The 27,351-nt window shown below is 38.1% G+C and overlaps 1 protein-coding gene across 12 annotated transcripts in view; it reads left to right on the top strand.

The window, feature by feature from the left end:
- Positions 1 to 27,351, top strand: part of PTPRT (protein tyrosine phosphatase receptor type T) — a 1,067,282-nt gene that overhangs the window by 787,547 nt on the left and 252,384 nt on the right. For all 12 annotated transcript variants that reach the window (XM_047746505.1, XM_047746499.1, XM_047746504.1 and 9 more), the window contains exon 12: positions 21,649 to 21,922. In XM_047746505.1, coding sequence (XP_047602461.1) covers positions 21,649 to 21,922 — 274 coding nt within the window. The remainder of the gene's footprint in view (positions 1 to 21,648; positions 21,923 to 27,351) is intronic.

Below are 27,351 nucleotides of genomic sequence, written 5' to 3'. Positions count from 1 at the left end.
TATTATTCTTCTATAGCATTTATTGGCCCTATCTGGCACTAATATACCAGTTATTATTAATTTAATGGTTAATTAATAATCATCCCATAATCTAAGCTTTTTAGAGCTTAGAAGGGCTTTTTGAGGAAAATTGATTTCAGATAGTCTTATAAAAACATGCACAGAGGATTTTCATGTGACAGTTTCCTAAAGGAAATGTCTCTGTTGCAAGTAGAGACATCCAAGGCACCCTACTGATCCGTCTTAAAAACAGCCGCTGTAGCATCTTTTTCTATAAAAGCATCACTGTGGGTTTTAATCATGAAGTTTGGAGGCCGAATCCCAGTTGAAGCTAGTCTTGTTCAACTTTATTTTTTTTTCCTTCTCTCCTCTTACAATGTAAGGTGACTTTAGAAAAGAACAATGACATTTCAACTGAGAACTTGGCAGGAGGGTAAAGGGGCTGCTTCCCAGGACATCTGAAGAAAAAGACAATGCTGGGAGGCCTGGGGTGAGGGAAACAGCCTGGTTCTCCACTGGGGGACATAAAATACTTCCAAATGTTTATTAGAAAAACAAAACAAACCAGGAAGATTTTCAGTTCCCTAAAGTGTTCTATTCCACTTTCTTGCTTTTCAGAATTTAATGTGTAGATGAATTACCTGCAGTCTTTCAAAAAACTGTTTCTGATTCAGTAGATATGGCATGGGGCCCAAGGTTCTTCATTTCCAGAACATTCCTAGATGATTAAGAATGCTGCTAGTTCAGGGACCACTAAGTAGCAAGGCCCTGCAGCATTCTGCTTCTCCTTGTAGATTGGCAGTGTTGGTTCTAAACACTCTTTATTACTTAAGTCTACATAAACAGTTTTAAAGTTTTGGTTTTTAAAAAATATTTATTTATTTAAGAGAGAGAGAGAGAGTGCCTGAGTAGGAAGAGGGTTAAAGGGAGAGGAACTCAAGCAGAGCTCCCGCTGAGCATGGACCCCCATGCAGGGCTCAGTCTCATGACCCTGAGATCATGACCTGAGCCAAAATCAAGAGTTGCACCCTTAATCAACTGAGCCACCCAGGTGCCCCTTAAAGTTATTGTTTATGTAAGCTATTAATATTAGCTAATAAGCTGTTAGTCCACGGTCATCATAAACTGAGTAAACTTTCCTTCCTTCATTACTGGATTCTCGGTTGAAGTGATACTTTTCAACATGAACTTGGTTGGGAAATAACACTCTGAGATTTGGAAGGGGTGGGGTAGGTTTACTAAATATTCAAAAGTCGACATTACTCAGCAAGCTACAAGCGTATTAGGCATAGATTATGCCATGTCACCTAAGCACAGAAATCCATCCATCAATTTAAAAAAATGATACTATGGCTAGTTGTAACATATTACATTAAATAATCATTTTTAGAGTACTGTCAGGTCCCTAATTATCTTTGCTCTCCATCACAACACTGAGGTAGTTAATATAACTATATTTGAATTAAGATTAATTTAAACTCATCACAAAAATGATATATGCTTATATAGAAATTACGGAAAAATAAAGAGGAAAAACTCCTCTGTTATTCATCATAAAATATTAACATTTGGGGTGGGATTTCTTTTCCATTTTTCTTTACCAAATTAAAAAATAAGGTTGTACATAATTGTGATACTCTCTTAAAATGTTGCATACTACTTTTGTCACATATCATAACAGCACTTATCATTTTAATGATATTTATTGGGTATTTATTCTTGATTGATTATTCCTTATGGAACTGCTGACTTGTGATGTTGCTTATGTGTGTGCGCTTGTGTGTTTGTATGCATCCCACTATATTCCTGGTTTGCCTTCACGGTTCCATTAAAGCTGCCTCTGTTGATCACTGTGTGTACCACCCACTTTAATTATAGTGTAATGAAACATTTTAATATCTAGTCTTCCTAATGATTCTTATTGTTCCAACTGTCCTTAGCTATTTTCACCCACATATGTTTCCCTCTGAATTTTAAAATCACTTTATCATGTCCCCTAAATAATCTCCAATAGAATTGACTTAATTTGGATTAAGACTCATACTTAGTCTGAAATGGTTACATCTCACATTGAAAGAGGGCAGACGTATCCTTCAAGTCTTATTCTCTCTCAGGAAAATTACATAGATTCCTTCATATAGATGACATCCGTAGCTACTTTGTCGAAATTGTTCCTTCCTAATATAGTTTGTGATATTTTATGCTGTTTTCCCCTCATTATGTTTGTTCACTGGGTTTTACTGGTATTTAAGAAAACCGTGTGTGTGTGTGTGTGTGTGTGTGTGTGTGTGTGTGTGTGTTTTACCCATCCCATTTGCTGAAACCTCTTGTGAATTTAATTAAATTTTATTATCTTGGTTTACCAGTCTAATAATCACTTCATTTGTGAATAATGATAATTTTATGTCTCCCTTTCCAGTTGTGATAGCTTTTATTTTGGTTTTATACTTTGGTTATACTGTAGAGATTTCTGGGCAATGTTGCCAAATGATGTTAATGGTTGACCTTTTTGCATTCCCCCAACTAAAATGATCAGCCCTCTAGGAAATTTCTTCTTCTTCTTCTTTTTTTTTTTTTAAGATTTTATATATTTGAGAGAGAGAGAGAGAGGCAAGCACAGGGGGAGAGTGAGAGGGAGAAGCAGACACCCTGCTGAGCAGGGATCCCAATGTGGGGCTTGGTCCGAGGACCCTGAGGTTATGACCCCAGCTGAAGGCAGCTGCTTAGCAGACTGAGCCACCCAGTCACCCCTAGGAAATTTATTCTAGTTGTGATGGTAGTTGTAGGTTTAAAGTAGATATTTTTAAAACATGATAAGAAAAATTACCTGCATTTTACCACGTATATTTGTGATTCTTTTTATATCAGAAATGGATATTAAATTTTACCATGATTTTTTGGTATTCAGTCACATGATCATATGGATTTTATTTATGTGTTATTTTCCTAGATTTTCTATTACTAAATCTATTTTGTGTACCTGAGCTAAATAATCTGTTTATGGGGAACCAGTTTAATAATATATTAGAGGAATAATTTGCAATAATTTGAGATGCTTTCCCTCTTTTTCTGTCTTATGTAATTGATTATATAGCATGGGAATTATCAGTTGTTGAAAGATTGAAAAAAAATCATTGGAAAAGCCATCTGGCTCCAGTGTTGTTTATTCTAATTTTCTTTTTATGGAATGCTTAATTAATTTATTGTCATTCTTTTTTGTTTAATAACAAAGGCTTTTCAGATTCTGAAAACAGGTTTGGTCCTATCCCATAAGCATTAAACATCATTGTTCTCATCACAATAGTTTCTAAAGAGTGTGAAATTGTGGTTTTGATTTCCTATTTGATATTAGAGTTATTTAGGATAGTTCTTATTTTCCCCAGCTGGAAGTTTTTATTTTTTTAGAATTTTTCTTTAATAATTTCTAGTTCTATCTCATTATGCAGAGAGAATATAGTGCATACCTCTATGTATACAAAGGCATTATTGATCTTTATGTATACCCCTTATTATTTTTATCCTGCATATCAAATATCTCAAATATTAAAGTATTGTTTCTGTCTGTGTCAGATTTTCTGGGAGTAGCTTTTCTAATTTATTATTTTATTTTTTATTTTTGTAATCAGATGTCTCGAATTTATAATAGACACATCTTTATCTTTTGTGCATCATTCGATTGTTAAAACTTAAAAAGACCTTTCTACTGAAGATCTTTTTTTTTTTAACTTCAGACCTATAGGATATTGCGAGGATAGCACAATAAACATCCTTATATCCTTCCCCCAGACTCACCAGTTGTAAACATTTTGTCATATTTTCTTATCTCTCAAATGGTTGCTAGGTATCTCCTCAGAAAAAGGTCAGTCTTCTCTAAAGCCACAATACAATTATCAAATTCAGGAAACTTAGAATTGGTATAATATTAGCATCTAATATATAGTTCATATTCCAGTTTCCTCAATTATATAAATTAATTGTCCTTTAAAGCTTTACACAATCCAATCCAGGATTCAGTAACATTGCATTTGATTGCCAGGGCACCCTGAAAATTTTAGTATATTATATTTTGAACCAATGGGCTATAATATGGTTTATCATACATGGTGAGGTCTTAAATTTGGTGTTTTTTCTCATAATTATGCATTTTTTCCCAACACTATTTATTGGTAATTTCTTTTCTTTTCCTTTGATTTGTGTTGCTTCTGCTTCTGTATGTAAAATTCATACATGTGTGCATGTACACACGTTTATCCCAATTTCCTTTAACCACACTCCAGTACTCCAGGTTTATTTTTTATTTTTTTTAAAGATTTTATTTATTTATTTGACAGAGATCACAAGTAGGCAGAGAGGCAGGCAGAGAGAGAGAGAGAGAGGAGGAAGCAGGCTCCCCACTGAGCAGGAAGCCTGATGCGGGGCTCGATCCAGGACCCTGGGATCATGACCTGAGCCAAAGGCAGAGGCTTTAACCCATTGAGCCACCCAGGCGCCCCAGTACTCCTGGTTTAATTACTGTAACATCATTATAAGCTTTAATACTCAGTAGTGGTTTTTCACCCTTCTTTGTTTAAAAGACATTCTTTTTTTTTTTTTTTTAGGATTTTATTTCTTTATTTGACAGAGATCACAAGTAGGCAGAGAGGCAGGCAGAGATAGAGGGGGAAGCAGGCTTTCCGCTGAGCGGAGAGCCTGATATGGGGCTCTATCCCAGGACCCTGAGATCACGACCTGAGCCGAAGGCAGAGGCTTTAACCCACTGAGCCACCCAAGCACCCCAAAAGACATTCTTAACTATGTTTCTTATTTTAAACAAACCAACCAAAAACCAAAACAAAACAAAGCACCTCCCAATGAAATTGCTAGAATTCTCAAATTAGGGTCATACACATCTTCAGGCCTCCCAAATGTCACCTAACTAGCCTCATGTTTTATGAAGAAAAAAACCTCAGTTTGTCCAGAACAGGCATTTTTACAGTGTGTGATGCTTTCATCCAGGACCATCCATTTCTCTCCCTTTATTTGTCTCCCACTCTGCCAAGTCCTGTGCTAGAGGCTGGAGAGTCTCTCTTTTAGTTTACTCAGTAGAGAGCTTTATTTTTCCTTCCCATGTCAGTCCTGTACATTTCTTATTTGTGTGATCCTTAGCTGTTTTTAAAGGACTCTATTCTAAAAGGACTTTTTATTACATCTTCTAGCTTGTGTTTCATGCTGTACAGTTTATTTATCTCTATCTTCTATCAAAGCACTTTACTGAATTCTTTCATTAATTTTAGGGGCCTTTCAGTTGATTCTCGTCGATATATTAGGTCACCGTCATATTATCTACAAATGATGATAAATTGCCTTCCTTTCTAAAATGTGTATCTCGTCTGTTTTGGGTCTTATTGCATTGGCCGGACTTTTCCCATTTTAGATGCAAGTTCTAGAGATAAAGTGACTTGCTCAGCATGTCAGACAGAGCGGGGGGAGTGGTGAAGCCAGAACGAAAACCCCGACCGTGCGTTTTAGTTCATTGCTACCTTAGAAAACGTTACCCAATCAAGGTCATCTATCCAAATACCAGCTAAATGGCCTCCTATCTATCCAGTTGCTTTTCCCCGAAGGAAGGTTGGCATTTTTACTGTTTACAGTCCTCCCTCAAAAGGTTTATGTGTGTGCATGCATATATGCACATGTGTGTGATGATGGTAAATGATATGGAGAAAAATTAAGTGGAGAAATGTCACAGGTTATGTTAGGATTGGGGTTGTGTTTTAAATAAATGGCCCAGTCAGAATTCATTGGCAGAGATGAAGAAGCAAGCTTTCCAAGGGCTGGGTATATCTAAGGGAAGAGCATTCCAGGCATAGAAGGTAGCAGGTACAAAGGTCTTGAGATGGGAGCATGGTTAGGGTGTTCAAGGATTGGCAAGAGGCCATGTCACTAGAGAAGAATTTGAAGAGATGAGATCAGAGAGTTTGTTTGGTTTTGTTTTTAAGACTTTATTTATATGAGAGAGGGAGAGAGAGAACAAGACGGGTGAGGGTCAAAGGGAGAAGCAGGCTCCCCACTGAGCAGGGAGCCCGATGTGGGACTCATTCCCGGGACTCCAGGATGGTGACCTGAGCCAAAGGCGTTCACTTAACCTACTGAACCACTCAGACACCCTGAGACCAGAGAGTTTATAAGACAGGGCCTTGGAGACATTGCAAAGATGTTGCCTTTTACTCTAAGTAGGTAATCAGTCATGTTTTTAAAGGGTCACTCTAGCTACTGTTTGAAGAACAGATTATAGGGAGCAAGAGTGAAAGCAGGGAGATGAGTTGAGAGGCTATTGCACTAGTCCAGGTGGAACATGATGAGGTTTTGGCCAAGGTGGTAGCTATAGAGATGTTAGAAGTGGTCAGATTCTGGATATATATTACAATAAGAGCCACGGTAGTTCTTGTGTATGACATTCTGAACAAGAGAAGACCTATGATTAAGAGGGGGTACATAAGGATCATAACCAGGTCTTCCACATTTTGATTTAATATATCTCATTGCAAGTAAGTGCATGCTCAGTTATAGCTAGTTATACTTCTTTTAAATATTGGAGAAGAGGGTATAGAACTCTGGCCATCATCAGATGGTTGTCTGGCTCTTCCTTAAAAGGTTTCTTTTTCTTTCGTCACATAATAAGTCAAACTTAATTTGAAAATGGTTACGGCTCCTTTACACAACATATTTCTTTCTCTAAAACTTCTATTCAGCATCCACTTTTGTTAAATTTACCAAGTGCAATTCAATCGCAGGACGGTCCAAATGGAAAACAAAGCAAATCTTTGTTGTCTAATTTGATAACACTCTAATAATGATGTTATTAGTGCAGCAGTTGGGTTGGCTCCAGCCAACTTTTATAGAGCACTTTACTCTATAGAAAGTGCTCTCTAGACACATTATCTCATTTACTCCTCACACTATCCTGTATGTGCCCCTCTTCTCAGAATCCTTCCCTCTTTGAATTCCTCATTTGCCCTCACCTCATTGGACTGTGCTGAGCAGTTAATACCTGTCTCCTCGTCTTGGTCCTGAGCTCCCATCAACCAGGATCATGTTATTTTCAGACTTGCACCTGCCACACTATAGCCACTGATGAATAAATGAATAAGCACATGGAAGACGGGGTGGGGGGGGCAATAGGTCACACAGCTAGTCAGAAGCCAAGCATTTTTATGCACATGCACATGACAAACTGCCAGTGTGTCCCTCTTCCCATTGCCTTGCCTTTCTTAAGGGCTGTTGTGCTGGGCAAACCAGGAATTCCCAGAGCCTTAGAATAAAGTTTGACTAACTAAGACATGTCATTGTAAATTTCAGCTTCTTAGTTCCAAGTGACCTTTAATGTGGGGAATGTAATTGCAAAGCTAGATTCTGTTGGGGATTATAAAGCTCACATTTGTTTCTTAGCCTGGCTTGTACAGTAATGCCAAAGGTTTATCATAGCATTTTTGTATTAAAATGTGTGCATAGTTGAATGCTAAAGCACAGACTTTTGAGGGAGAAAGAACCTCCAAGATTATTCAGTCCATTTCCCTCATTTCTTTAACAGCTTTATTGAGGTATAATTTACATACCATAAAATTCACCCATTTAAAGTGTATAATTCAGTGATTTTCAGTAAATTTATAGGGTGGTGCAACCGTCACCGTAATCCCATTTCAGAATAGTTTGTCACACCATAAAATACCCGGTGCCTGAGGGCAGTTGATTCCTGTTCCCACCTCCAGTCCCAGGAAATCACTTATCTGATTTCTGTCTCTATAAATTTGCCTTCTCTTGACATTTCAGATGAGTGGAATCATATAATGAATAGTGTTTTGCATGTAGCTTCTTTCATTTAGCACAGTGTTTCTGAGCTTAATCCATATTGTAGAACATCTCAGCAATTTGCTTCTTTCATTGCTGAATTATATTTTGTTATTTGGATATGCCACATATTATCTGTTTGTTCACCAGTTGATAGACATTTAGATTGTTCTAGTATTTTGGCAGTTATGAATAATACTGTTATTAGCATTTATATGCATACAAGCCTTTGTGTAGACCTATGTTATCTTTTCTTTTGTGTAGATATCTAGTGGAATGGCTGGGTGAATAGTAGTTGCATGTTTACCTTTTCAAGGAACTTCCAAACCATTCGCCAAAGTGTCTATACCATTTTTTTAACCTTCCCAACAGTAGTGTATGATGGTTCCAGTTTTTCCTTGCCTGTGTCAACACTTGCTATTGTCTGTCTTTTTACTGATAGCCATTCTAATGGGTGAGTTGGTAGTTTCTCATTGTGGTTTTAATTTACATTTCCCTAATGACTAATGAGGCTGACCATCTTTTCATGAGCTTTTTAGCCACTTGTATTTCATCTTTAGTGAAATGTCTAGTCAGATCGTTTGCCAACTTCTTAATTGGGTTGTCTTCTTGTCTTCTTGTTCTTAAGTCATAATGGGCCCTTATGTATGTTAGAAGGAAGCTTATCATACATATGTTTGCAGATGTTTTCTGTTAACATGTAGCTTGTCTTTTCATTGGTTTAACAGTGTCTTCTGAAGCCCAATTAAAAAAAAATTCCTAATGACATCAAACTCATCTTTCCCCTTCTAATAGATCATGTTTTTGGTGTTATATCATCCACTTTTTCCTAATCCAACATCATGAAGATCTTCTCCTTTGTTTTTCCCTAGAAGTTTTATGCTTTTAGCTCTAACATTTGGGCTATGATTTCTTTTCTGTTAGTTCTTGTATACAGTATGAATTTAAATTTGTATTTTTGCATGTAGCTGTTCAGTTGGTCCAGGATCGTTTGCTGAAAAGATTATTCTTTGATCATTGAATTTTCTTGGATTCTTTGTCAAAAATCAGTTGATCATAAATGTAATGGTTTATTTCTGGACTCTCAGTTCTCTTTGATTGATCTGTAAGTCTATCTTGTGCCAACACCACACTATTGATTTTCATATTATAAAATCGGGAACTATATATCATCCAACTTTGTTCTTATTTTTAAAAATTGTTTTACTTATTATGGATCTTTGCATTTCCGTATACATCTAAGTATCAGCCTGTTAGTTTTTGCAGAAAGTCTCCAGAGATTCTGTAGAGATTGTATCAAGTCTATAGATAAATTTGCTGAGAAATGCCATATTAACAATATTGTCTGTTCCAGTCTGTGAACATGAAATGTCTCACCATTTATTTATATCTTAAATTTTTTCAACAATGTTTTGTACTATTCAGTATACAGGTATTTCACTTCTTTTGTTTAGATTTACTTGTAAGTATTCCTTTTGGTACTATTGTGGATGGAATTGTTCACTTAATTTCATTTTCAGATTGTTCTTTGCCAATGACAAATATGCAATAGATTTTTGTATTTTTGTTTTGTATCTTGTGACCTTGTTGAAGTTGTTTATTCTAGTTGGGATGTGTTTATCTGTGTCTGTTTCTGTGTCTTGTGTATTCTTTAGAATTTTCTATGTATAGGATCCTGTCATCTGCAAATAAAACCTTAACTCCTTTCCTTCTAGTGCCTTTAATTAATTAACTAGACTCACTGGCTAGACTGTCTAAAACAATGCTTTATTTCACTGCTTAGAATCTGTAGTACAATGATGAGTAGACCCCTTTGTCTTATTACGCTTTTTATAGGGGAAGAATTTAGTCTGTTACCCTTGAGGATGGTTTTTCACTTACATGTTTCATAAGTGGCCTTTATCAAGCTTAGAAAGCTTCTCTCTGTTTCTAGTTTGTTAGTACTTTTTATCATTAATATGCATATAATTTTGGCAATTTTTTTTCTGAATCTATTGAAATTATCATGTGTTTTTTCCCATTTATTTTAAATACATGTTGTATTGAATTAATTGATTTTTGAATATTAAATCAACCTTGCATTTCTGGGATAAATCTCAATTAGTTATGATGTATAGTCTTTTTTATATATTACTATATTTAGTTTACTAATATTTGGTTAAATTTTGGGGGGTCATTAATCATGAAGGATTAGACTGTAGTTTTATTTTAATATAATGTATTTCTCTGGTTTTGTTATCAGGGTTTCATAGAATGATGAATTCTTTCTTCTGCTATTTTCTGGATAAGTTTATGAAAAAATCAGAATTATTTATTCTTTGAATATTTGGTAGACTTCACCAGTGAAGCCATATGGGCTGGGCTTTTACGAGGGAAGAATTTTAATTACTAATTCAATTACTTGTTATAAGTACATTGAAATTTTCTCCTTTTTTTATGACTCAGTTTTGGTAAATTGTGTGTTTCTAGGTATTTTTACATTTCATCTAAGTTGTCTGTGTTTTTTGGCATAAAGTTTCTTATGGCATTTCTTTATAATTTTTGAAATATCTATGGGGAAAAATTTTTTAAAAAAGAAATATCTGTGAGGTCAGTAGTGATGTCCCCTTTTTCATTATTGATTTTGGTAATTTATATCATCTTTCTCTTTCTCTTGACCAGTGGAGAAAAAGAGTTGCCGACAGTGTTGATCTTTTCAAAAAATCACTGATTTTTCATTCTTATTTTTATGTTGCCTATATCATTAATTTCTAGTCTAATCTTTATTCTTTTCTTCTTTCTGCCTACTTGGAGTTTAACGTGTTTTCATTTATCTACTATCTTAAGATGGAAACATAGGTTATTAATTTGAGACCTTTTTTCCCCCTCTAATACGGATGTTTAAAACTATGCATTTTCTCCAGCTACTCCTGAAATTGTTAGTGTGGACAGTATTCTTCAGTTTATTCATTGCTCTTGGAGAGAGATTGTGCTGAGCCCCTCACTCTACTGTTCCAGAAGACCCACACCATAATTTTTAAATATGAGGAAGTTGAGGAATGTAGAGGTTACTTAAGGTTGAGTTCTCCTGGAAGCAAACTCATAAACCAAGGATTTAAAAGCAAATGATTTGTTAAAGTGTTGTTCCCAGTAGAAACTAGTTTGAAACAAAGGGAAGCTGGAAAGAGAAGGTAAAGAAACCAAACACGGGTACGATTCTGTGGGGTTCTCTGGACAGTGAATTACACCTTCAGTAGGTCCCCCTTGAGGCAAAGGAGCAGGCTTTTTTTCACTTCTTCCCAAGACATATACTGGAAATGCTAGCCTAAGGCAGAGTACAGGTGAAGGCTGGGGAAGAGGAGGACTTAAATTTTCTAGCCCTTTTCACTAGAAAAGGAGGCACCAGTAGTTTTAGAACAACTCTGAAGAGGTCCATGAGGCCCCCATTAACATCAGAGCACACAAAATCAGGCTGATGGACACACAGGACCAGAAAGAGTGATTAAGAAATGTAATAACTCTTCTCTTGTGAGATTAAATTACTTGCCCAAGATCACACAAATATGTATTTCCTGGCAGATTTTGCACTAGAAACTAGGTTTATAAATGCTAATATTATATTTTAATCAGATTTATTAGAAATCTACTAAAGATGTGTTACATGAGCCCTTGTTTTATTAAACATTTTATTTACTGTTTATTAACATTTTTTTGATGACTAAAGGCCATGTATATGAATGTGTATATGAATGAACTCTGACACCAGTTGGTACTGTCTGGGACCTTTCCCTATAGTCATTCTAGTCACCAGAAGGCCCTGTGTTAATCTAGGAAAATATAGAGACTAAGCGGCTTCCTACTATTTCATGTAATTGTATTAACCTAAGGAAGTACAGAGACTGCGTAAGAGAGAACAAAGCTAACCTTGGTGGGGAGTGCATTTACCTTTTTCCTATAGATAACCTAATCAAGTGTCCTTTGGAAGAAAGGTATTAGCAGACCATGTAATCATTAGTCAGTGTGTTTGAATTAAAACTTTATGGCTTTACCTGTTTTTAGTGTGCTAATATTAAGGGCTTCTTAGTTGACAAGTTTGCTAAGTCACAGGACCTTCTGGAATAAAGATATTTGCTATTGGGGAGCCTTTTGTGTATAATATTAAAAATGTATTTGTAAAACAATTAAGTTATCTGTAAGATAAATATCTATAAAAGAAAGGCTTTCCCTCATTTCTCTCCCTCAGAGATTTGTTCCCGCAGAAGAACAGAATGGTGGATGATTTACCAATATTTCATTGATGATTACATCAGAGTGGCTGGGTTATAGGGATCCTTTTCTCTCTCTCACCTACTTTTCAAATTTTATAAGATGCAAATTTAATAAGATTTATTTTCTTTGACATAAAAATAATTTTTTAAAAAGGATTATTTTATGGGTTACAGTACAGATGATGGTTCAACTTTGGGTATGCTAAAAAACAGTGTTGTCTCATGGTTAAGACAGAGGGCTCACGAGTCAGACTGTATTCAAATCCTAACTTCGGCATTCAGTGATGTGACTCTGGGTAAATTTCTGGGCCTCTCTGTACTTTTTTTCTTATATTCTGTCAGAATAAGATAACAATATCTACCTCTTAGAGGCATTATGAAGGTCAAATTAGATCGTGCGTTGAATGAGTTTAACATGGTGTCTAACAGATAGTAAGTGTTCATTCAACATTTTCTGTTGGGTGAAGTAATCATTGCAGTACACAGCAGTGGGAGCTATGATAGGAGTATGGACAGTGAGCTCTGGGAACAGAGGAAGGAGAAACTAGCTCTGGTTTGCAAGAAAGACTCCTTGGAAAAAGTAACATTAGATGTGGGTCTGGATTGGATGAGGAATTCTCAAGATGGGGAAAAAGGAAAAAGACATCTTGGGGAGATGGAACAACATCTAAAATAGCATTGAAGCGTGCAGTAAGAATTGACATGAATGGGGCACCTGGGTGGCCCATTTGGTGAGGCATCCCATTCTTGATTTCAGCTCAGGTCATGATCTCAGGGTCATGGAATTGAGCCCCATGGCAGGCTCTGCTCTTAGCACAGAGTCTGCGTGAGATTCTTTCTCCCTCTTCCTCTCCCTTCGGCTCACACACACTCTCTCTAAATAAATAAACAAATAAATGAATACAATTTTAAAAAGAGAGAAAAAATTGACATGAACATTTGAAATTCATCTTATAAATTTTGCCAACTTTGTTTATTTAGTAAGTACTTAGTGAATAGCTGTTATGTGTTTAGCAGATGTTAGAAGCTGGGGATGCAGGAGTAAACAGACCTCATGAACTCATGAAGTTAAGAGACTATTAGAGAACAAGCAGTAAGCTAATAAAAGAAATAACCAGGTAAGACACATTTCAACTGTGATGAAAGCTATAAAAGAAATAAATCAACAGGTGTAATAGACAACGATTCAAGCAAAATAGTAATTATGAATGAATCCTATGGTGGATTGGAATGACCCAAAGCAATGATTCTCAACAAAGTAAGAATGTTGAAGGAGGATGTCTTTGAGAGGGTAAAGGTAGAAAAATCAGAATTATCTAGATTTGTGATTTTATAGCTGCACATTAAGACCATCTGGAGACCCCTTTTTAAAAAAGTACTGATGCGATAGCCTCACCCCTAGAGATTTTGATTTGGTCTGAGGTGGGGCCAAGGAATAGCATTTTTAAAAAGTCTTCTGGGCAATTAGAATGTACAGCCAGAGTTGGGAACCACTGTTCTTGAGCAACACACTTCTGATTTTGAAATGACTATTCTCTGCCCTCACTTGAAAAATCCAGTGACAGTGTCAACAAAATACTGGTTAACTGAATTCATTAAAAAGATCATGGTTGATCAAGTGAAATTCATTCCTGGAGTGCAAGGATGGTTCAACATACACAAACTAATAAATGTGATACATCCATCACTTTAACAGAAGGAAAGGTAGAAATCATATGATCATCTCAGTAGATGCAGGAAAAACATTTGACAAAATTCATTGACCATTCATGAGTTTTTTTAAAACATGTCAGCAAATTAGGTATAGAAGGAACATACCTCAACATGATAACATGACAAGCCCACAGCTAACCTACTCAGTGATGAAAGTTGAAAGGTTTTCCCCTAAAATAAGAAGACAACAATGCTCACCCTCACAACTCCTATTCAACATAGTAGTCAAGTCCTGGGCAGAGCAGTCAGACAATAAAAAGAAATAAAAGGTATCCAAATTGGAAAGGAAAAAGTAAAATTGTCTCTGTTTGCAGATGACATGATCTTATATATAAGATATATATGATAGATATTATATATAACATATCATATAATAACCTTGTAACAAAAGAATTATAATAAAGGATAAATAAAAATTCAATAAATAAAGTTGTAGGATGCAAATCAACATATAAAATTGGTTGCATTTCTCTATACTAACAGTTATCTGAGAAATAAAGAATACAATCCTATTTACAATAACATCAGAAGAATAAAATAGGAATAAATTTAAGGAGACGAAAGATCACTACACTGAAAATCATAAAACACTGATGAAAGAAATTGAAGAAGAGCAAATAAATGGAAAGATATCCTGTGTTTATGGGTCAGAAGAATTAATATTGTTAAAATATCCATACAACCTAAAGTCATCAATAGATTCAGTGTAATCCTTATCAAGATTCCAATGGCATTTTTATAGAAATAGAAAAAACAATTCTGAAATTCATATGGAAACACAGAAAATTCTAAATAGCCAAAGCAAGCCTGAAAAGGAAGAACAAAGCTGGAAGCCACACACATCCTGATTCAAAACTATATCACAAAGCGATAGTAATCAAAATAGTAAGGTAATTGCATAAAAACAGACACATTGACCAGTGGAACAGAATTGAGAGGCCAGAAGTAAATCCATGCATATATGGATATATACATATATGAATATATGTCTAACTACTATTTGCCAAGGAAGCCAAGGATATGCAATGGGGAAAGGATAATCACTTTACTAAATGGCATTGGAAAAACTGGATATTCACATGCAAGTAGATGAAACTAGACCCCTATCTTGTACCACTCACAAAAATCAACTTGAAATGGATTAAAGACTTAATTTAACACCTGAAACATAAATGTCTTAAAAGAAAACGTAGGGGAAACATTCCTTAAATTGGTATTGGCGATGAGTTAATGGAAATGACAACAAAAGCAAAAATAAATAAGGGCTATATAAAACTAAAAAAACCAAAACACAAACAAACAAAAAAACCTTTTCACTGCAGAAGAAATGATCAACAGAATGAAAAGGCAGACTTAAAAATGGGAAGTAACATTTGCAAACCACATATCTGTTAAGGGACTAATATTCAAAATATAAAGGGAAATCCTACAACTCACTAGCAAAAAATAAAATAATCTAATTAAAGGTAGAAAAAGGACATGAATAGACAGTTTTCAAAAAAAAAAGGCATTTAGTTGGCCAACATACATGAAAATGTTCTCAACACCACTAATCATCAGGGAAATCAAATCAAAACCATAATGAGATATCACATCATACCTATTAAAATGCCTATTATCAAAAACAAAAGATAACAAAAAACATAAAAGAAAAGGGGGCTCTGTACACTGTTGGCAAAAATGTAAAGTGGTACCACCATTGTGGGAAACAGTGTGGAATTTCTCAAAAAATTTTAAAAATATATAATTACCCTATGATAAAACAATCTCACTTTTGGTTATCTAGCCAAAGGAAATGAAATCAGTGTCTCAAAAAGATATCTTCACTACCAGCCTCATGCAGTTTTGAAGTCTTGTGGCTTTTTAAGAACTCCACAGTATGCTTGTAAGGCACTAAAAGGGCAAAAGGCAGAATCTTAATGGTATTCTAAACATAGTTTGACCTTGCAGATCACCCAAATGGGTCTCAGGGACATTAGGTGGGCTTCCAGTCCCTACATTGGGCCACCATGGTATCCCCCATCACACAGGGATGCCTGTCTTACTCTGCCCTATCTAATGGCTTTGAGACAGAATTGTTTGGGAAGGAGCTAGAACAGGGCAATAGAGAAACCTTGAATTTTACTTTTAAATATTGAGGTTGGTTGTGGTATTGATGAGTTAATTCTGAAATGATTTTGTGTGTATTGTGTGAGAGAGTAAATGAGTACAGAATATTGATGTTAGAAAGGAGGTTTTTATTGGAGGAAAAAGGATAAACAGGCAGTAGGGAGGGTGAAGCATCTTGTGTTAGTGGATTTGAATTGATGATATCAGTATGAACTAATGGGTATGAATTATGAAGCCTATTTCTGGGAGAATATGATCCCTTTTATGAACCTGGGCAATCGTCACCTGCGAACCACAGTCTCCTCTCTGTCACCTGACTTCAGCATTCTGCATGGATAATAACAGCCCCTAGCTGGAAATCTCTTCCCAGATACACAAAGGGGGGCCATGGGATGTGTTAGTGGTTGATGGATGCCTCAGATAGGCCCCTGGTCCCTCACAGAGGAGCATGAGTTCTCATGCAGACCACTGGCTCAGGAATCAGAAGGGCCACGAGTCTCCGGTGGCCGGGTCCTCTCACACCTGAAGAGAAATTGCTGTGTGTCTTCCTCTTCAGGGTGTCTCAAGCAACTGTTCTATATGGGCTGGAGTCTTGGGACATGAGAGGAGAGTGTTCTAGTCTCAAGAGATAACGAACTAGAGGGTTGAAGTTACCGGCAAGGCTAAGGCTGAACAATCGGGAAGAGAGGGCTAGGGGCAGTCACCGTAACAACGAGGGTCAACAGTGGACCTTGAAGGTGAGCTGCAGTGAGGAAGCAAAAGCCAGGGAGAAGAAAGAAGGCACGCACTCCCCTCCTCCTTTCCTGTTGGAGTATAGCTGCTTTCAGGGTCCTGTAAGAAGAGACTCTCAGGAGAACTTATACAGAAAATATGGTCACAAATGTCAGTCTTCTCATTGGGAGAGGTAGAGGGGGTGTCCCAGGAGGGGGAAATGGGTGCATAAATGCTGTATGTCATGAGGTGAGCATCTTAAGATTCTCTTATACTATCAGGATGTTTCTACTAAAAAAGAAAAAAAAAATCCTTTCTCTCCACAAAGACTCCTGAATAGTTTATTGTAATGACTTCTTTTGCACTTGAGATAGGACTTTTGGAGAGTTCTTCTCATTTAGGTATGATTTTGTCATTATCAGCATGCTGAAAAGAGCTTAGGTAGGTATATTTCCAAGAGAATGATGATCAGAATAAAGAAACAAAACAAAAAGAAACTATCTTGTCCCCGCCCCACCCACCCCTGCCCCCACTGCCTAAAGTGGGGAAGGACAGTTGCATAATTTGCACGTGCCATCTCTTCCTTCCTCCTCCTTCATCAGAGTTTCCTGATCTTGGAGAGAGGCTGGATTTGCTGCCAGAAAGATTTTTTATGACCAAATGGTTTATAGTTTTCTGGCTGCGGTTGCAGCTTTGCCTCTGAATGGACGAGCTGCAGGCACAATGGGCCTGAGGGTGTTGCTGGCTATACTTTGGCACATTCATCCCAATTGTGTGTGAACTGTATGTTGACAGCACAGTTTAACACGCCCCTCCTCAAATGTATCCTTCGCTAGGCTTTGTGATTTCAGAAGGAGCTGGGTAGGAAAGATTTAAGTAGTTCAAGCCGCTAAGTAAAACATACTCAAAAGGCCCTTTGTACATTTTGTCGGCTTCTAGTAAAAGAAGGAAGGTAGAGAAATAAAGGATACTGGACTGTAAATGAGAAGTCTGGCTTTCTACTTTTGCTGCAATTTGATAAACCTGGGACACTCTGCTGTCGGCCTCCGCGTCTTCTGTAATCTGGCTACTGAGTGTGGTTGAGTTGGCAGTTGAGTCGTCAATAGTTAGATTGGTGTCAGGATCACAGGTTGGCCCCTGGAAACATGCTCTGCCTCCATCTCTAGCCTTTTGTGGAATATCATGCCAGTCCTGGGCAGTGCTCAGGCCAGTCTTGTGATTCTTCTTGATCCATTCCATCATTGTAGGGCCAAAGACAACAGAAAGCGATTCCAGGAATGAGATTCAGCCCCAGTGAAGCTCCCAAGGGTTTGGGTTCTCAATTTAGAGGGCAAGGGTGACAGAAGGAGTCAGGAGTGGCATGAGAGTTTTGGGCTTAGAAATGAAAACATTTACTGCAAAGATACAGATGTAGTGAAAAGAACATATGCACCCCAGTGTTCATAGCAGCAATGTCCACAATAGTCAAACTGTGGAAGGAACCAAGATACCCTTCAACACATGAATAGATAAAGATGATGTGGTCCGTATATACAATGGAATATTACTCAGCCTTCAGAAAAGATGAGTACCCACCATTTGCATCAACATGGATGGAACTGGAGGGAACTATGCTAAGTGAAATAAGTTAAGCAGAGAAAGAAAATTATCATATGGTTTCACTCATATGTGGAACATAAGGAATAGAGCAGAGGACCACGGAGGGGGGGAACTAAATGGGAAGAAATCAGAGAGGGAGACAAGCCATGAGAGACTCTGGACTGCAGGAAACAAACTTAGGGTTACAGAGGGGAAGAGGATATGGGGATGGAGTAACCAGATGATGGGTGTTAAGGAGGGCATGTGTTGTGATGAGCGCTGGGCATTATATGCAACTAATGAGTCACTGAACACTACAGCAGAAACTTATGATGTACTATATTCTGGCTAACTGAACATAATTTAAAAAAAGAAAGAAAGAAAGAAATGGAAACAGAGGTCTTCTCACGTGGACAGGGTTAACCCAAGAGTAGTTAGGGATAGACTGGGCCTCAAGGGAAAGACTCACAGATCTTTGCAACCCCTGTTCCTAGGGATGAGGCTGTTCATGCTTCCCAACCTGGTCAGGAGGATATGAGGGCTAGATAGGCTGGAAAGCCCAGTTCCATCTTGTAGGGCTGGATAGGGTGGAGAGCCCAGTTCCATCTTGTAGGTGCTATTACAAGCTCCCTCCGGTGGACCCAAGAGACTGTTGCTCCTTCACTCTTCATTGCCTTTTGCTCTTTCCCTCATAGATTAGAGTTCCATGAAACATAAGCCCTCAACAAGCAGTCCTTAACACTCTAGCCAGATTCAAAGTTTTACTGAAGACTGCTATTACATGTAAACCATTGGGGGGGTCCAAAAACTGTTATAGACAGCCCTCCACTCTCACCTTGTGACCTCTAGGCTTGGTTCTTGGGTCTTTGTGATGTTTTTCAGAGATTTTTTTTTGAGCTTAGCTGTCCTGAAAAACAAACTGATTGTGTCATTGAGGACTCCAGGGTTGAGGAGGAGGGAACGAGCACTGAAGCCCTAATTTAATTTAGGTGTTTATTGACTTCAGTTTTATGAACATATATAGATGATGTCACACACATTTAGGTGTGCACACACCTAGGTAACAGTCACCTGGATATCACACCCGCTCATTCCAAGAGTATATATGTTTGCTCAGTTTTTAGACACCCAAGTCCTACAGATGCTCATTTGGACATTGCTCACACTCAGATGTAGTCTGCATTCCCAGAAAGATGGGCTACATTCACTCACATGCCACTGAGTTCTCATTCAGTTGTGCCCATCAAACAGTACATATGCTTGCCAAGCCATTGCTCACCTCAACCCAGATACCACATTCTAAGTGTGGCAGACATTCATATGTCTGTTTCTTTCCCATTTGCATTACTGATGATCCCCATGCTTAAGGAGATTCAAGGGAAGACTTGCCATGTTGGGTGTGGCATGTTTCCTTGGGTCAGTCCCTCCGTACCCTTTTATTTTTAATTCAAATTGTCCTGTGCCTCTGTCTTTGCCCAAGTTGTGCTTCTTAACCAAATAGCTCTAGATGGACAGCCTGATTGAAAGATGGTAGCCCTTACCATATTCCATCTTCATAAACCATGTGCTATCTCACTATGTCATCTTTAAATGATTGGTTTGGGGCCACTGCTGCAATCACCTCATTAATTCACAAAAGTTTCCTGGGGGCACTCTTTGGGAAATTGATCTTTTGTCTTAGGGCATGAGTCCCAGAGATCTATGCAATAAAGTTCTTCTAAAAGAGGAACATTCATTCAGGGCACCTAGGTGGTACGATTGGTTAAGCATCTGCTTTTGGTTCTGGTCATGATCTCAGGGTCCTGAGATTGAGCCCTGCATCAGGCTCTCTGCTCAGTGGATAGTCGTTGTCGTCGTCGTCGTCTTCTTCTTCTTCTTCTTCTTCTTCTTCTTCTTCTTCTTCTTCTTCTTCTTCTTCTTCTTCTTCTCCTCCTCCTCTCTCTCTCTCTCTCTCTCTCAAATAAATAAATAAAATCTTTTTTTTTTAAAAAGCACTTCTTGGAACCATCCCTGTTGACACTGTGATCTTGGACTTATATCCTGCAAAACTGTGAGAAAATAAATGTTTGTTGTTTAAGCAAGAAAAAAAAAATTACTTTTCAAGAGAAATACAAATTGTACACATTCAAGGAGGTAGTAAAATGCTATCCAAGTGCACAAACATTAGGATAACTTTTATTTAAAAAGTCTACACATTTGGCATATAGTTGGTGTTGAATAAAGGCTTGGTCATCTCTTCACACACTAGCACCTCCTTACTTACTTCCAGTTTTAGTATGTGTGCTGCCGAAGTGAGCACTCCTTACTTACTTCTAAGTTGAAAGGAATGGCACAGGATCACTAGACAGGAATTCAGAGTATTTACTGTTTATCTTAATTAGGGATTTTGTATCCAGTCATATTTGGTTTCATGCCTGCTTTCAGCTTAGTTTGGTTCACTTGAACAAGTATTCACCGATCACTGTATGGGTATCAGGCAGCCTGCTCAGCAGTATATGGTGGAGGGAGTGATGCAGAGATAACTACACCACAACTCTCACTGTCTAAGAGGTCACAGCCTAGCCAGAGAAACAGTAGTTCCATGTACATATTACTGTAATCCCAAGAAGATATCCATTAATGAATTGTGGGAGAACTAAGGAGGAAGACTCATTCAGATTGGGAGGGTCTAGATGGCGTTCATTGAGGAGATGAAAGATAGACTCAGCCTTTAGGGAAAGGCTTCCACCAGCAGAAGTGGAGGGCACTGCAGGTGGAGGAAGCATGAACTGATGATGGCATGAGGTGGGATCCACAGGATGTTTGTGCAATAGCAGGGGGTCTGGAGCAGCTAGAATCAGGGACTAACCCAAGAGTTTCCAAAAGACAGGAAGCCAGGCACAAGTGTCCCCAGTGCCAGGATGAGGAGTTTAGATTATATCATTCAGATAATGGAGAACTTATGAGAGTGCTTGAAGAGGGACAGTATTATATTCAGGAAGGTCAATGAGTTGGCTAGTTGATAAATAAGTTAGAGGCAAAGAGACAAGTTGAATCCGGTAAGACGTAGGGAAGTACCTAACCTCAGCATTTTCAGTGAAGGGAAAGAAGGGAAAAGGGCAGGTACAGATTGCAGATGTCAACAGGGCTTTTTGATGATAAGTGCAGAGTGATATCCAAAGAGGTAGGAATTGAGGATGAGCCCCAGACTCGAGATCTCATCACTTGATGGGCAACGCTACCCTTTTCTAAAGAAAAAATGTAGAAGGAGGAGGCAGATTTGCTGGGCTTGGGACCATGTTGCGTTTTGGATATATCCAGCGTGAACTGGCCTTGGGACATCTAAATGGAGATGGGTTTCTACAAAGCAGTGGGTTTATTCATTCTAAATCTTAGGAGGGAGGTTTATTTGTAGACAGAGTGGTGATAAATAACAAGTCCATCCTTCCAGATAGTTGCTCATCTTCCTCTCTTTCCTGCCCAGTGTTTATCAGCTGGTTGTCAAGGAAGAGCGACTTCAGAAGTCACGAAGGGCAGCTGACATCATTGAGTGCTTTTCGGTGCCTGTGAGCTATAGGAATGCCTCCAGCCTTGATTCTCTACACTACTTTGCCGCTGAATTGAAGCCCGCCAACCTGCCTGTCACCCAGCCATTTACAGTGGGTGACAATAAGACATACAATGGATACTGGAACCCTCCTCTTTCCCCTCTGAAAAGCTACAGCATCTACTTCCAGGCACTCAGCAAAGCAAATGGAGTAAGTATGACCACATGGAGGTCATTTCTTGCCTTGTGTATATTTCCTGTTCTCAAATGAAAAGTAGCATGGGGATCAAATCCAGCCCCATGCCTCTGTGTGTGTGTGTGTGTGTGTGTGTGTGTAAACTTTTTTTAATACAGCAATGCCTATTCATTTATATAGTCTAAGGTTGCTTTGATGCTATAACAGTATAGTTGAGTAGTTTATTTTTTTATTTATTTTTTAAAAATTTATTTATTTGACAGAGATCACAAGTAGACAGAGAGGCAGGCAGAGAGAGAGGAGGGAAGGAGGCTCCCCGCTGAGCTGAGAGCCCGATGTGGGTCTCAATCCCAGGACCCTGGGATCATGACCTGAGCCGAAGGCAGAGGGTTTAACCTGCTGAGCCACCCAGGTGCCCCAAGTAGTTTATTTTTTTAAAGATTTTATTTATTTATTTTTTATCAGAGAGAGAGAGAGAGCGCACAAACAGAGGAGTGGCAGGCAGAGAGAGAAGCAGACTCTCCACTGGGTGATGAGCCCGATGTGCAACTTGATTCCAGAATCCTGGGATCATGACCAAGCCTTGGTCATGATGGCTAACAAACTGAGCCACCCAGGTGTCTCAAGTTGAGTAGTTGAGACAAAGACGTTATGCCACATAAAGCCTAAAATATTTACTATATGACCCTTTACAGAAAAAATTTGCAGACCTCAGTATTCAAAGATAAAAGGTCTGCAGTGCCTGGGTGGCTCAGTTAGTTGCGCGTCCAACTCCTGACTTTAGCTCAGGTCATGACCTGAGGATTGTGGAATTGAGCCCCGTGCTGGGTGTGGAGCCTGGGTGGGATTCTTTCTCTGCCTCTCCCTCTGCCCCTCCTACCCACCTCCCCTACCACATACCCACAGGTGCATGCACATACTCTCTCTAAAAATAAATAAAAATAATAAAAGATAAAAAGTTCTTTCAGATTACCTCTGGGCAAATCACATGCCTACCTGAAGATCAATTTCCTCACCTACAGAATAATACCTATTGGTTTATTATTTATGAATGAACTAAACATGTGGTAGTTAATCAGTGAATGTTAACTCTTTTGTTATTACCAATAGTCACATTAGAAAATGTTTTCTTCTCCCAAAGACAAGGTAACCTTTTTTAATGTCAAATATTTCTTTGGTCAAGATGGGATGCCAGTCATAACATCACAAAAGCACAGAGCTGGAAAAGATCTAAAAGGTCACCATATACCTATTTCCCTCCCCCTCCACATAAAACAATCAATTTTACAATATCACACTTAACTGGTATTAGTGCATATTCCTGAATAACTTCAGTGACAGAGAACTTACTCCTTTACATGGTAACTTTACTGATCTCTGGGGTGGCTGTAGTTCTAAGAAGTCCTTTTATTGTGCTGCTTGAAATATGTCTCTTATTATAGCTTCTATGCATTGCCGTTAGTCCAGACTCTTAGGTCCCAAGAGAACCAATGCAATTGCCTTCTTGGGCAGCATTCTTTTAGTTCCATAAGATCTTTCTTACCATCTACCTCCCCTCTGTTCAAACGTACCATCTGATCTTATTTCTGAAAGTTCAGTATCTTTAGTTCCTCTTATGACACAAGTATTTTCTATCTAGAATACTTTTGTGGACATATCTCAGGTTGCTATATTTCATTCAACAAATATATAACAAACAATGCCATATGCTAAGCTGTATAATTCAAATTAAGGTTATAAAGTAGGTGCCCTCCAAGAGCTTTCGTAACATAGGGGAATCTAGTAACATAGTGTAATCTGGTAATTTCGTAACATAGGGGAATATGTTTCACAGTATTTCTGGAGAAGTGAGAAGCTCACTGGAGAAGGAAATGCTGAGACAAAAGCAAGATCTGGTGAAGTGTGTAGGCTCTGTAGGCTCTGGTGGCCAAGATGGAGAGTTTAGTCTGTCAGTGGAAGTCATTACCTTACGAGAAACCTGGATTGAGGAACTAATTAACATTTTAAATGTCCACAGAGCCATTTAAATTCCACATTGGTATTTCAGTTCTGCATTTATTACTTGCTCAAGCAACGTTCCTCACAGAGAGTTTAAAACTACAAAGAGAAGCCGCCAGACTGCCTTCCATCTGTCCATCTGGTCTTCCCTCTGCATGAAACACTCTGATGTATTGAGGAGGAAGACATAAAGATGAGCAGAAAGCATCTGGGGGCCCATCTTGTTCCTGGTTCTCTGCTTCCCAGACTGGCCAGTTTATTGGCGGAGCACAACTCTGAGAAGGTGTGACTTTCCCTGTTCTTGGCAACATGTCAAGAGGTGCTTTTGGGTTTGCATGCTGTGAAGAAGAGTAGCAGCTGCACTCAATTCACTCTCTGTCACATTCTTACCAAGACTCTAAAAATAAAAAAAAAAAATAAAAAAAAAAAACCCAGCAAGAGACCAAGTCTGTAGAACCCAAGAAATTGAGAAATGGACCTCAGGAGGAATTTGCCGAACACAAGCATGGTTGGTCCTTGGTAGATCAGCTGGTGACATAGGAGGACCGTGGGAAGTTTTGCTTCCCAAACATCACACAGTGGACTATCTCCTCAAGACACGGAGTTTTGCCTTTGGGAAAAAAAGTCATCCTACTCCAAAGCTACCTCATCTAGGAAGCAGTTTCTACTATTGCTTCGAGATGAACAAGGATAGTTGAATTACTTATGCCTTCGATCCCACACTATGTGTGCTTCTGTTCTGGAACTAAGATTTGCAGGAAGGAAATTAAGGGTATTGGTGCATGCTTATGACAGGGATCTTGAATATGCCATTGGCCTCACAGGAACAGAGAGGAAATGTTGTTGAGAGCTGGGCAATCAGCGTGTTGTTTTCGTCTGGCAAAGGAAAAGCTACACACTGTATTTCAAATTACTGTATTCAGTATTAAGTTTTACTAAAAAGAGTTAAGCTAAAGGGTCATAGGAGCAGAAAAGCCATTCCCAGTCTAACAGATCTCTGCCTGGCCCTTCTCAGATTCCTCCATCTCGGAAAGGGCAGCAGACAATGCAGTTAAGCCTGGAGGATTTTTGAAGAGAAAATGTTATAACCCACAAATTCTTTATCAGCCAAGTTGTTGTTCTTGTGCAAATACATCAGAAAGACATTCTCAGTATCCAGGGGCTCCCACCTGCCCTGCTTCTAATAAATCATTCAAAGAGCAATTGACCAAGCAATGAATCAAAATAAGGAAATCTAGAACAAAGATATATGGAATGAAAAGACCTGCAGTGAGCATGGAAACTAATTCAACACGGTGTTAATGCTAAATTATTGCTATAAATACGTTATAAAAAGAGAAGGTTAACATAAAAATAATTACTTAAGGAGAAAATGTATAATATAAAGAATTAACTTTGTAATCTGGGTCTGTAATTTGCTGTTATGTTAACAAAAACTGAGGAGGAGTTGGAGGATTGATGAGTGGAGTGTAAGTAAATATCTGCCAATTACTCCACGTTAGACAGGATGGAATAAATAACTTCTACTCTGTTTCTGATACTGAGAATTTTTGAAAAGTATAGTTTTTAAACATAAAGGCAGCTTTCCAATCTATCCTTTAAAAAGCCAGAAAACAACAGACTACAAAGAAAAGGTGGAGAAGCAAAGGAAACTATAAGTAAATGTGAAAATCAGCAACTATAAAGCAAGCCAGAAGACAAAAGCATTAGGTTTGATTTTTTTTTTTTAAGTAGTGCTTTGTTCCCCTCATAAAAGAGGAAAAAATATTTTGGGTCAAGATATTTCCATATCACTAGAAGATTAAAACCCAAGGATGGGGCAAAGTCATACTAAATTAAAACAAATCAAAGGAAAGTAAAAATGGCCATTTGTTGGAAGGGGAGGTGAACCATGAGAGACTATGGACTCTGAAAAACCATCTGAGGGTTTTGAAGGGGCGGGAGGTGGGAGGTTGGGGGAACCAGGTGGTGGGTATTGGAGAGGGCACGGATTGCATGGAGCACTGGGTGTGGTACAAAAACAATGAATACTGTTACGCTGAAAATAAATTTAAAAAATAAAAAAAAGTATAAACAGTAAATAATCCTCGCACAATTGTGCCAAATTGATTTTTAGAGAGACCCTATTAATTTTCAAAGCCCTAAACAAAATAAGATATTGCTTACTATACCACCCAAGGGGAGTTAGAGAGGAAAAGGGAGTTGGGGGAAATTGGAAGGGGAGGTGAACCATGAGAGACTATGGACTCTGAAAAACAATCTGAAGGGTTTGAAGGGGCGGGGGGTGGGAGGTTGGGGGAACCAGGTGGTGGGTATTAGAGAGGGCACGGATTGCATGGAGCACTGGGTGTGGTGCAAAAACAATGAATACTGTTACGCTGAAAATAAATTTAAAAAAAATGGCCATTTGTTGCAGGGTGTTTGTGGGCCAGGTAGAATAATTTACAATACAATCAATTGTATTGCTCCCAACCTAATCTGCAAGTTTTAGTCAAAACAGGGTAAGAAAATTTTAGGGTCCAGATACATTTATTCTGTGGATATTAAGGATTGTCTTGTTTTGTTTTGTTAGTTAGTTTAGCAGAGTGGTTAAATACCCAGACTTTACAATGAGACTACCTACATAAAAAAATCCTAGTATCTTTGACTTTAAGTAAGCTGCTAAAAAAGAATTAAATATATTAAGTAAACATCTAGGAAGCATATACTATATGTCAAAAAAAAAGGCACTTCTCCTGAGTGCCCAGAATAAAACACTACACCAAACAGACAAAAACCCCTGCCTTCATACTGTTTACATTCTAGTAGTGGAGTTGTTAAAAATATATAAGTAAAATAATGTGTCAGATAATTAGTCATTAGATTTACGAATGTGGTTTCACTCATTAACTCTTGGTGTAAGATCTATGTTGACTAGTAATAGGATGAGGATAAGGACATTATGTAAACTCTACAGTAATCTATATAAATGTGGAGTATTGTAATCCAACCCTGTAAACACTATGGAGAGCCCAAGTATGATATGCATCATGAGCCATGGTGCTCAGAATCCTTGCAGACATTTTCATGAAGTGTGAGTTGTTGACAGGCATTTTTATTGGGAATTTTGATCAGATTAGTAAAATCACACTTACCCATTGACTCTTTCTTCCTTTCTTAAAATTATGTTAGTCACTATACAGTACATCATTAACTTTTGATGTCATGTTCCATGATTCATTGTTTGCGTATAACACCCAGTGCTCCACGCAATCCATGCCCTCCTTAATACCCATCACTGGGCTATCCTGTCCCCTCAACTCCTTCCCCTCTAAAACCCTCAGTTTGTTTCTTGGAGTCCCTAGACTCTCATGGTTTCCCCTCCTTCATTTTTCTAGATTTCCCTTCTGATTTCCCTCCGATTTCCCCTCCTTCATTTTTTCCTTCCTTCTCCTAATGTCCCCCGT

The sequence above is a fragment of the Lutra lutra genome, chromosome 9 (assembly GCF_902655055.1).
Source record: "Lutra lutra chromosome 9, mLutLut1.2, whole genome shotgun sequence".
Classification (NCBI taxonomy): Eukaryota; Metazoa; Chordata; class Mammalia; order Carnivora; family Mustelidae; genus Lutra; species Lutra lutra.
Note: the sequence above shows the minus strand (reverse complement) of the source record. Positions and strands in the feature narration are given on the sequence as shown.